This window comes from Osmerus eperlanus, chromosome 4, assembly GCF_963692335.1.
Source record: "Osmerus eperlanus chromosome 4, fOsmEpe2.1, whole genome shotgun sequence".
Classification (NCBI taxonomy): Eukaryota; Metazoa; Chordata; class Actinopteri; order Osmeriformes; family Osmeridae; genus Osmerus; species Osmerus eperlanus.
In genome coordinates, this window is record NC_085021.1 from 9,556,882 (window position 1) to 9,569,687 (window position 12,806).

The 12,806-nt window shown below is 39.1% G+C and overlaps 2 protein-coding genes across 2 annotated transcripts in view; both read left to right on the forward strand.

Moving 5' to 3' along the window:
- The window catches only part of LOC134018640 (homeobox protein Hox-A3-like), a 30,090-nt gene that overhangs the window by 12,532 nt on the left and 4,752 nt on the right, over positions 1-12,806 (forward strand). Inside the window, exon 2 of the mRNA XM_062458751.1 lies at positions 1,246-1,286. The gene's annotated coding sequence lies outside the window, so the exon portion shown is untranslated. The remainder of the gene's footprint in view (positions 1-1,245; positions 1,287-12,806) is intronic.
- Positions 3,005-5,938, forward strand: LOC134018641 (homeobox protein Hox-C4a). Its single transcript, XM_062458753.1, has 2 exons — positions 3,005-4,129; positions 4,659-5,938. The coding sequence occupies exons 1-2, from the start codon at positions 3,694-3,696 to the stop codon at positions 5,039-5,041; spliced, it is 819 nt and encodes a 272-aa protein (XP_062314737.1). The 5' UTR covers positions 3,005-3,693; the 3' UTR covers positions 5,042-5,938.

Sequence of the window (12,806 nt, forward strand, 5' to 3'; positions counted from 1 at the left end):
AATGAAAGGTGTTCTCTTCCATCATAATTCAACACATTAGTTTAGATTTTCTTATTGTGCAGTATGTTGGAGCACATGGAAATGTAGGTTCCATATAAAAGATGTACTACTAAAGCTTAAAGGTTGATGTTTTAATGATTGTTTACTATACTGCCAACTTATTTCACATAGAAAAAGGAAACATCAGGAAGCATTAGTAAAGCCAATCATAATCCGAATTCTTAACGTGATAAAAAGACCACGAGATTATACTATTGAATAATGTCTCACTTTAGTTTTTGTTTAGCCATTATTTCAGTTTTTTGTTCACTATACATTCAATGAAGATACTTTTGTAATGGTATCATTAAATACATGCACAATGAAGATTTGTATTACGTTTGTTGCTCTGTTAAAACATTTCTACCAATGAAATTTATAGCATTATCTATATTTATAGGCTTTTCCTCAAATATAAACTTTCTAAACTTAAATTCTGTATAACGGTTCCGTCTTCATAAGCTTTTGATAAGTTGATGTATTTTTTTCATTTTACCATGCACGGCCTACAATAATGAATGTTGTTAAATGTTCCTTAATTACCTGTCTCAGATATCTCGCCCCAAACCAGTTTTTGTCGGATCCTACAGTTCTTGTAGAGAAATGCAGGGCATCAATTGAAGATTAAAGAATTATGTAACGAAGCTAAATTTAGGTTTCCTTTCAGAAAGTTTGAGACATTCCAATGGGAATGCATGGCAATGTGATTTAGAATGTGTTTGTGATTTATGTCAATGTGTTTTTGATTTCATTTTAACGTGTGATAATTGCTTCATTATTTTATTTTCAATGTGCATGGTATAAACTTTGAGAAAGCTCTATTCATACAGATTCAATACATAAAGCAATAGATACATGTAGTATAATTGCCCATCTTAATGAGAAAATATGAACTAAATACTTTTTAAATACACATATTACTTCCATGTAACATGTGATTATAAAATAAATTTTAAATCACAAAAACATGCAACTGTGATCATGAACTAAACTGTATGTCAAGGTGGTCAATTATTTCAACATGGCCCATTACGTTAGTATTGTAATGTACATATGACAGCATCCCATGAGTCAGTATTATTCATCTCGTTTATTCATTTCACAGTTTCTTCCTCATGAATGTGTTTAGCATAAGATAGTCTAGTGAATTTAAACGTGTCATGTGCTACTGCTTTTCTAATTACTGCATTGATTTTTCTTTGACAGATATCCTGCAGTCAAGATAGGGACACAGCCCAGCCTTCTAAGTAAGTGCAAGGCCACATACTGTGCTCTAACGATGTTGGGCATGTACCTGCAAAGTCAACACAGAGGACAATGTTCCCTGACCGTGGCTAGAAAGACCGTAATGTCGAGTTGCAACAACAGCCCTTGACTCACTGTATCATTCAGTTCTCCGTTAAGCATATATAATGTATCAGTATTTTGGTATCACTAAGTCATCTGTTTCTTGATTTCGAAATTACATGGTTATCTTTCATCTTTGCTTTTGTCACCTTGCTATGTGGCCTTCTTTTTTTAAGGAATACCTAAAATGTGAGTTTTCGGACCAAGTCAATTATGAGGCTTGTTGGCATTGCCTCTGAATTGTAATTAGGCCTATAGCTAACTTTATTTTACCAACCATAAACAGTAGCGTATGGTTGATATTCGAATATTTTGCTTGAATATAGGCTACTGCATTCAAACATGTGAAGATGTTTCTTTATTTTTTTGCGTATAGAGGTTAACCATTTTTCTAACTTGGGATATCAAATTAATTCGCCCGAGGGACTCATTTTTTTGTACTTCTACATTATAACTAGTTATTGAACTAGGAGCAAGATTTGAAAGCCATTTGTGGGCGAGAAAGAATTCATTGCTGTTTCCCCATCAATAATCCTTGGCAGTGAACTATTGGAAGCAGTCAAACGCGAGAGGTGAAACGCAGGTCAGACTGTCTAACTAATATTAAAATGGTTCCACGGGACTCGAGTATGGGGCGCAACGGGAGTGTGGGCGTGGTAGATTTTCTTTGAGATTGTCAGTAGGGGGTGAAGAAAAAAAAAGTCTGTTAGACGTGCATCGTGTGAAAGGATCATATAGGCTACATAACGGTTTGTGTTTAGATAGTTTCTTCGTACTATACAGATGTAGTCTACTCTGTTAAGGTTACTGATTGGCTACTGTTTTTAGTCTGGAAAAAATAAGAAGAAACAAGACATAAATAAAGACAAGGCAACAATGTCCACAGTAAATAAATAAATAATACAATACGGAACCTATATTTTGGACTGTCAAAATACATGTCCAAACAAGATAGTTTAATCTATTCACAATCTCTGTGTTTTCTTCTTTTAATAATGTAACAGGTCATATGTCTGATCTAACATTTTTCATCTGGGCTTTTCTCATTAACTTCTTAGAATGGCAGGCAGAAAGGTTACCGGGCGGTCAGTATGGTAATGGGCAGAACAAGAAATCGTTGGGGACAATAGAAACTTATTTTTCATCTGTGCTGTCACGCGGACGCTTTGTATCCACCGTGTTCGTGACTGAATATTCATATAAGAGCCACCTCAAAGGCAGGGCACTGATCTTGCTAGGCCTGTGTGTGTGTCTGTGTGTGTGTTAGTCTTAATGCACTTAGCTGTATACGCGTATAGAGGAGAACAGAGCAAATATTTTCCAGTTTTCAATGGACACATATATGTCTCAAACTGATCACTAAAGCAAATCACTGCATGCAGATTAGTGTGTCCGTCATATTGAGATCAGCATCTTGTTTGCATTTGACTTTTATATCAAGCAGTTTAATGCACGTTTTTGCTCTTCCATTAATTGTCATCTACATACGTTTTTTACTTTTCTTGGGAGAACGCCTTTTCCATAAGCCAAACTCATTAGTTGTCTATATGTACCCTGTAGAACCGAATTTGTGTTCAGTACTAACAATCGCAAATACGTCTCTACAGGAATACATGGGCGACTGAAATACTACGCCGGCCAAGTGAATCGTCTGCTCCCACTCCCCATTCCACTTTATAGTTCTAAGCTCTTTCGTACAGGTACAAGTGTGAAGAATAGATCCCTATTCCCATGTACAACAGCATTGTCAGTGAGTATGCATAGTCCTGGCAGCTATGGATTTGAGAAGCTATACCATAATGACTGCAAGTGGCTATCAGTGTTCTGTACATTATCTATTTTTATAATTTCATTATTTAAGGAGATGTATTACAAGTTAATGTTGTTTGCAGAATGGGCTTAGTCAGCATGTTTTGCTGCAGATCAACTGCTTTAGTGGCTAACTCAACCAGAGAGAAAGAGAGAGAGAGATAGAGATAGAGAGTGAGAGAGAGAGTGAGAGTGAGAGTGAGAGAGAGAGAGAGAGAGAGAGAGAGAGAGCGAGAGAGAGAGAGAGAGAGAGAGAGAGAGAGAGAGAGAGAGAGAGAGAGAGAGAGAGAGAGAGAGAGAGAGAGATTATGCTCACAATGGTAACCGTAGGTATGTTTGATACCTCTGGTTCCTTATCCGGGGACTACCTCATCTTCTGCTATTGGGCCTTGGGGTCACGTGGTAAAAGTAACTTTACAGGGCTGCTCGCAAGTAGGAGGGCTTTATGGAGCAGAAAAACGACAAAGCTAGAAAAATTATTTTCCACTCCCGAAATTAATGATCATGAGCTCGTATTTGATGGACTCTAACTACATTGATCCGAAATTTCCTCCATGTGAGGAATATTCGCAAAATAGCTACATCCCAGAACATAGTCCAGAATATTATAGCCGCGCAAGGGACCCTGGCTACCAGCATCACCATCAGGAGTTATATCCTCCGCGGGCGAGCTACCAAGAACGCCAATATAACTGTCCAAGCATCCCCGAACCTGACACACCAAGAGGACATGGACTACCCCATTCGGCACACCTGCTTGCAGGAAAAGGACAACCGGCCTCATGTGAGACCCCACAGTTATCAATGTCCCCATCCACCCCACCGGCTGCAACCTCCGCCTGCAACCAAGCTACACCGGAGCATCCAAACAGCGCAGCCTCCTCCAAGCAGCCAGTGGTATACCCTTGGATGAAGAAAATTCACGTCAGCACTGGTAGGAAACTTGTGTGTTTATCTCTCTGCATCCTCTCCAGCTCTCCTAACTCCTCTCTCCCTTTCCCTCCCTTTATCAGTCCCTCTTACTCCCCTCTCGTTGCCAGCCCCTGCTACGATAGCAGAGAAGCCTTTGAAATGGCACAATTGAGGCGGATTTACGACTCGGCATTGGTAATTACACCCACCATAAATTTTATAGCCGAGGTATACTCAGGGCAGCCGTATCACCATGTGGCTTCTGCTGTTATGTATTGCGCGATGGAGAGAGAGGGAGAGCTGAATTTTAAAAAGACAGGGCTTTGTAATCTTACATTAATAATTTAGCGCATGTTGGATGTGGGTGTCCTCTGACTGCAGGGAGAAGTTCTTAACTTCCCATTTAGATTATTTGAAGACGAAAACAATCACACATAAAAAATAACGTTATGCCCCTCATTAACATGGATATATAATAAGTTAAGGCTATTCTTGTTTACCCCTTCATTCCCCCTTTCTGTTTCCTTTTCTCCTTACTTCTCCCTGTCCAGTGAACCCAAATTACAATGGAGCGGACGCCAAGCGGTCTAGGACAGCATATACTCGGCAGCAGGTCTTAGAATTGGAGAAGGAATTCCACTATAACCGATATTTAACACGGCGAAGGCGCATCGAGATTGCTCATTCCTTGGTTCTCTCCGAGCGTCAAATCAAAATTTGGTTTCAGAATCGCAGGATGAAGTGGAAAAAAGACCATAGGCTTCCTAACACCAAAGTCAGATCGTCATCTTCCTCCTCCTCAACGGGCATATCCTCCGGGTCCAACACAACTTCAGCTGCCGGCGCAGTTGCCGCTGCCTCGGCTACTAACGTTGTGTCTACACCCGATGAACTTTCCGGAGCACAGCATGGCGAGGATATTACACGGTTATAAAGGCGAACCCCTTGAACATGGAAGACTGAAAAATGACTGGTTATTTATAGAACATGATATATTTTGTTTTCGTAGGTATCTTGTGCGGTTTCCTTTTAGTCCAAAGTTATATAAAATGCATGTTATATAGCATGGATTAATGCGAATACCGATGGATAATTTTTACGTGACACAGGGTTTAATTTATTTAAAACAAAAATGAGATTGTTTTTTTAATGAAAATTGTTTTGAATGAAGGAAAAATGTACATTTTATCAAAATGTTATTGTGGGCTATTCTTTTGCTCTGCCCAAGGTGAAATGCACAATCTATTTATTTCAACAACACTGGAAGGATATTATAGACCTATAGGTTATTTTTGGTAAAAAGCTGGAACACACACCATTGGTCTTGAACGTGTATGTTTAGGCAATGTGTGAATTACCTCGCATATTTCAAATACAGAATTTTTAATTACAATTTAGTTTTGTGATGTAGATGTTGTGTTTTAGGCCGTTCAACGCAAATTATTGTGAAATGCAATAAACGGAGATTAGTGTACTTGTGATAATCATATTGGTCAATAAAACAGTGAGTGTCTACTAGTTTTACATTCGCTTGCCTGAAATTCATTCATAACCATTGAGGTTGAACTACGTTTTTAGCTGCTTTGCTCAGCTATCGTCCACGTTTTGTATTTCTTCAGATGTTGAAATCTAAAAATGTGACTTTTTGATGTCCAAGACGATCTCTTGTCAAACGTGTTTATGTTGCTTGCGTAATTATGTTACGGAATTGAAGTGCAGCTTTTTCAGTCATCAGTAACGGATTGTAAGTATAGGCCATACTACATAGGGACGTTTAATTCAGTGTTAAATTGTCCTCTGTGTTTTTTAAACTACAATCCCTATTTATAGCCTGTGCAATTAAATTTGAATAATTTCTGAATAAAACTTGAAATGCAGTACATGTCTGGACATAATGTGGTGCATGCATGTTCTTCAATCTCAAATATATTCTCTGAATTTGGCAAGCAATAGGCTTACGACCAGTTTATTTGGCTGGACTGGATAACTATTTGGGCTACTACTTGTTACCTCATAGATCTGTATATAGACATTTGATATTGTTTGAAATAAAAAGTGTCTGGTCACATTTTATGGTTTTAGCTAAGCTAAACCAAGGATTTTGTATACGGTCTGAATCCACACGTAGACAACAATTCAGTATAATGTGTCATGGTCTCATGCTCTCCTGGTTTAGGCAGTAACGTTGAGAGAAATGATTTAGGGCGGTGGAGGCCTTGTACTCTAGAAGCAATCTAGAATCATGACAATATTTTGAATAATACAGGCCTAATTATTTCCAAGAAAAACAAACCGTCGTATCCTTTGTTATGGATTGTTTTGATAGGACTAGGCCATGCTAGGCCTATGTAGCCTAATATAGACAGTTCGTACACAAAAAAAACATTGTAACAAAACTCATAACATATTTGAAAGTACTGTTCTTAAGGCGTTTTGTTTAATATCAAAATACACTTGAAAAATGCTTGTCTCTGACAAGATATTGTTCAAAAGGTGGCGCTTAAAAACGTCTACTAGCAACGTCATCGCCATATCTATTTTTGGTAAGTAGCCAAGGCCTGCGTCAGGGCCTATTGAAAATACGAAGCCCTAGTCCTCTCATGAAAACAGTCTTTGGTGCCCTTTGGCTTCCCTATTACGATGCCACTGTATGAAATGCATACATTCTATTCGTTTTACAATTTCAATTCCGTATTTACATTATAGTCACAAGGCTTCTTCTTTCTATTTAGAGTTGGTCATCATCAATAGCCTACTAATAATATACGAATATTTGTATGTTGCAGTGGGCAAAGTAAAAAACACACGTCATCAACAACGTGCAAGAATGTAGGCCTAAGAGAATATATAAACAGTGTGACTTGAATGGACATCAGAAAACGCCTTGCTAGGTGGGGGGCAGAGGAGGACAAAGGGCCGAGGTATTCTGGTTAATCAATCTTGCACTCCAAAGTGAAATGTTTTTGAGCTTTAATAATTACGTATAATAACAACAACATATTTTCAATAGTTGGTTTAATTAATTAAAAGGGAAATTCCAACGTGGAGTCTTGATATGGAAGCCTAAATTAAACTTAAGATTGACTTGGACATGACTTTGGAATGGCGTTGCAAAGCGCTGAGAACTAAATTCATAAGCCTTTATGTAGCCGGACAGATGAGAGGAATGAATGTGCACGCCACAGTCGCAGCATCCCTCCACTCTCCTTCAAGGGTCTGACGCCTCCATGTCGCGAAGCTGAAAAGGTACTTTATTGAAGTTAGGGGGCGAACCACGAGAAGTCCGAGTTCACCCCGAGGACACATTTTCTGTCCCATTAGACTCATTTCAGTCAGGATGGCCGACCTTTTCAACCCCATGACCCGATGGGCTCTCTATACGTGTACCTTCTGTGTACCCTCGTTGGTCCCCCTTGCCCTCGTCAGTGCACTGACTTTCTTTGTGGGTTTTTCTGCGATGGGCCTATTGATGGGTCCATGGAAGGGCACCTCTGAATGTGATACTCTTTTGTTGGGCTCCGTGGTGACCCGAGAAAGCGGTGAACTTTCGGCCAACTCTCTTCTTTTGCGCGTCTAGCTAACCTTTAAGGACACCCTCCAAATTTGAAGGACCTGCAAATTGTGCCCCTGGAGCGGTTTATGTGAGTGTGATCATGCAAAATCAGATATGAATTCTTAACAAAAGTCGGCGATAGGCTATGCAAATGCGCTTTCTGTTTGTTTATTGCATTTAATATTGAAAGTTGTCTTTAAATCACCAGTGGCCGTGACCGTGTTGCTTTATTTCTAATGTGAATAAACATTTTACTCCATAGGCCTTTCTTTGCAAATAAGCCTAGCTGTAATGTTTGGAAGTATAATAGCCTACATGACGATCCTGTATAAAAACTGTCGTGATTGGTAATCAGAGCAGTTATAAGCCTTTCCGCTCGGCCTCCTATCGCTTCTGATATTTAACGAATGAAATAGACAAAAATATGTTTAAATCTCAACTAGTTATAAAATGGGCTCGTAATTTGATCCTACACGCGAGTTAATCTGTATAGGCTTACTCTTAAGTGCAGTGTGTACATACCCAATAGTGATGACAGACATACTAGCTGCTTTGTAGGGTGATACGGCATCTCAGGGTAGAGGCTTCGGAAAATGGTTGCATGCTGCAGGATTTAAACAAATTTAAGTATCACATGTCACGAGAGTGCATGGCAAACTTGCAAAAGGACGGGTTCGTATCATGCTTTACGCATTGCCTATACAATTAGGCCTACAACAAACTCACTTGTTACAATGCAATTTGGCGAATTAATGCCTTTTTTCTAAATAAAACATATAGCCACGTATCTCCTGTCTTATTGCCCGGACTGGACATGTCAATTGCAATCCAATATTCTCATGTAAATATACATGTTTAATGCAACATTCTTTTGTTGATTTAGAAAGTAGCCTATTTAGAAAGTATTTACCGTGACGTCTCATTGGCACCCAATTCACTAATAGTTTGGTTGATGTGCCCAGGATAATTAAGAATGTAGAAAATAATTATTTCCAGGTTATGTTAGTTTATGTTCATTGTTTTGCAACTAATCTAGTATGGGCTCACACCAACACGTAGTTGTAGCCTGCTATGACCATGTCTGGATCTGTGAAATGGCATAAAACCTTTTACCCCAATAGTGCCAACTTCATTTAGGCTATATCACACCCTATTTCAGCAGGCACTCATGTCCATGTATTTAAACTTTTTGTTAAGATGTTCTAATTTGAAATCCACTAAGTATTATGTTGAGTTTGAGAGATCATATAGCCTAGTCATATATCAGCCTTGCCAACATATTACGACAGTTTGCATAGATTACAAATACCCATGATACGTTGTTAAGACGTATTTGCCTTAAATTAGGCCTCTATTAGTATAGGACAGGACGTATTCTATTTTACAGTAGCCTATACAAGGCCTACTTATGACTGTCGCAAGTCCACTTGCTTTACAATAAACGTGCAATGTCTTACATGCTTTCTTAAAACTGCCGTCAAATCGTTTCAATACGATCAAGTAACTGTAGGCCTACTTGCCGCAGGTGAGAGTTGTGTTCAACTAATGTGGGCCCTAGGTCTGAGAGGAGAGAATTGTTGGCTAGTCTGTTTAAAGACAACCGTGGCAGCTGCATAAAGGCACAGAGTTGAAACAAGGGTCACCGTGTTATTATGGCGGCTCTCGCATTGACCAGATAGGTGGGTGTGTCATTAATCCGTAAATCTACTCTCCCGTCCATTAAGCCCCAGAGAGCAGATGTACAACGTCTGCTTCGGACAAGTGTATGAGTGTGAATGAGCATCCATATCACCTTCAAAATATAAAAAATTGACAACTTTACCCTTTAAAGATGCTGAATTAGACGTTGGCTAATATAAATTAATTGTTTTCAACTACATTTCAGGGGTCAGATGGCTGAGCGGTTAGGGAGTCGGGCTATTAATCAGAAGGTTGTTGGTTCGATTTCCCGGCTATGCCAAATGACGTTGTGTCCTTGGGCAAGGCACTTCACCATACTTGCCTCGGGGAGAATGTCCCTGTACTTACTGTAAGTCGCTCTGGATAAGAGCGTCTGCTAAATGACTAAATGTACATTTAATCCAATAATTGTTACCAGGTTTCTGTTTGACCACTAGTTGCATGTTCAGCCTATATGTCTTCAAATTCTAGTGTGCTCTCACAACACAGAACGTTTTGAGAAAGGTAGACCCTTTTTGCTGAACCAGTTAGCTGTCAGTTGATGTTATGCATTAATGCCTTTGGTTGTCATTGGTTGCAACTTAAGGTAAACCTTGTTTACAGAGAGCCATAATTTGGGAATGTTCCTGTTTAAGGAATTGTGTGAGGGGCGCAACACGGTGATCATTGTGATCTAGTGCAAAATAATAAAACACTTGACTACCAAAAAAGTTTATCACGGGCTATCAAAATACATTTAAATATCATAGGCTATCTCTAAATATGGTCACTCCACATTATAAAGACAAGTCATGTATCCCTCCAAGTATGCATTCATGCACCCGTCTAAAATGGTGTCATAGCTTCAAATGTAGATTGTATGGATTTAGTCTTCTCATATAATATCTATTTTAAGAGATGTTGGATTGGGTTAGGGTTAATGCTTTAGCAGATACTCAGCCACCCAGGCGCATATGCCAAAGAAAACTTGCCAATATGTTTGCACATTAATGCGCAACATTCTAAATATGCTCAAGTCAAGACAGGACATGCGTTTGGGAAATTGCCAATGTGTATCTTTTCCTAACTTATTAAGTACAGTCTGCAAACTCCAGTCCTTTCATTTCACTCTGCATTGTTTACAGCAATATAGGGCGCTGCGCATATAAATCTTCTCCCAGCTCTGCCAAGACAGGGCCATTTGTATGCACCGTTTTAACCGACAACATCCTTTGCCCATTAACGTCCTCTCCCCAGCTCCCTCCGTCTCTTCTTATCTGGCCTGCTCTGTCGCCTGAAAATACGAGAACAGGTTCCTTCGACAAAAACGAACTAAATGAAAACGAACCTTTTTGTGTAAAATGTGGCCGAAAAAGGGTATTCTGTGTTACCAGCTTGGTTTGAGTTTCATTGTTACTCATCATTGCAAATTATAGACACCTATCGGTGACTTCTGTAGCTGTTTGTGCCAGCAACCAAGAGCGCGCAGAAGGTAAGGAGGAATTGTAAAAGGGTTGACACCCAGAGCGACCGGCGCGCTTTTGTGCGAGAGAGAAAAATGATTTATTGCTACAGAGGCGGTTCAAACAGAGTTCACGGAGAATTGTGGTGGAGGCGCGAGGAGCTAAATTATGGTCGTGCTCGTGCTGAGCTAGTATATCATAGATTATATCTCAAATTCAGCGAATGTGTTCAACGGTTTGAGGCAAGGAAAACCAAGGGAATTTAATTACTTTCTCTGATTTCTCTAAAGGAGCGTCTGATGGTGCCAGTTTGCCTATAAACACTTGGGCTGCAGTAAACAACAAAAACAAGGATCAAAAAGTAACATAATCATATTATAATATATGAATATAATATATGATTAATATATGATTATATAATAATCATATATTAGTTGGACTATAATATTTTAATTCTTACAAATAATAGGATACTTGCACCCACACTGACATAAGATGGCGATATTAATGGCACATAGTCTCTTCGTATAACGTCCGTGTAATATCCATTGGCGTAGTTGGGCCTTCACTGAACCGTCCACAAAGCTCCCCTAAGTAAATTAGGCTATTATTAAGTTTAGAGACACCGTTGAAAATGTCAGAATTTTAAAACCAATGATGCAATGCACAGTGGTTTTATAAAGCAAATAAGTCAACTTGTATCTTATATATATGTTCTGGTCGGCTACAGTAAATAGCCAAGGAAAACTCGAGTAAGCCTATTGTATTATTTTCCACCCTATAGCCTTTAGCTATATTGGAACTGTGGCACAATTCAAATTCAAGAAGGCAATAGTTAATGTTCTTCTTGATTATCTCTTCGTGCATATCAATAGGCTATTCGAGTGCCAGAATCTAATGTCTTACCGTTATTCCTTATAGTAGCCTAATAGGCTACAAACAGGTCATTTATTTTCACCATGATAGCTTACAAGTGTTGTGATGTGTTAACCCTTGTGTGGTGTTCGGGTCTGTGGCACCCATTTTTTATGTTTACTGATTATACAATTAATTTTTTGATCAATCCTGAGCCTTGGCTCATTTTCTGAACATGTAAAAGTACACATTTTTCATTCAGTCCACCCCCCTTACACATTACTTAGGCCTAGGTGTTTCGTGTCCACTTTACCTGGAGGTAAAAGTAAGTTTGTAAGTGAAAAAAGTGACAAATTAAACTAAAGGTTTTGCTGTGTGCCATCTGTCTTCCTCCTCTCTGGTGCTGCTGTTCAAACAAAGCATCAATAACCTGTATGTCTCCCTGCATGTCTGACAGTCTCCTGCTTTTTTGCACTTTTTACCTATAGTGTGTGAAACTACAAAAATGGCTTGCAGGAACCTGCACGATGTTGTTACAATACATTATTCGATTACTGTTATATTATGTAAGAAATTGACTTTTTTCCCAACACTGTAGCTACAACAGCCAGGTGCAAAGTGGTGATTCGTTTACAGAAATTGTTATGACTGATATTGTTTTAAACCCCCAATACTATTTTGGGTTCATCAGACCCGTGAACATTGGATGAGTATACCTAACACAAACATGAACACCACGGGGGTTAAATAATAGGGTTAAATAAACGTTGGTTACGTAGAGCAGTTGTCTGGTACATCTTAGAGGGTTGAGGATACTCCATCGTGCTTGGTGGCAACATAGTGAACTGATAGAGCAGGTAGCCCATCTGAGCAACGAGAAGCTCAGCCATGGTATTCAACCCAGAGTGCATAATCCATCACCGATGAGAGCCATCCCCGGAGTCTTCTCACGGCAGCGTTGTTGCATTGGTTTATTGAAACAGTGGTAAAAATGTACAGACTATTAGTAGTATAGTATAGTATTTATTCCTTCATTTAGATATATAATGGCAATGTTAGACAAACAAACCATATCATTCCAAAAGGTAGCCTATATCTGTTAGCATTTTAAAGTGCCCTGATTTTACTATTAAAAGGGGTAGGGTTTAATAGTTATTGAGCCTGCGTTT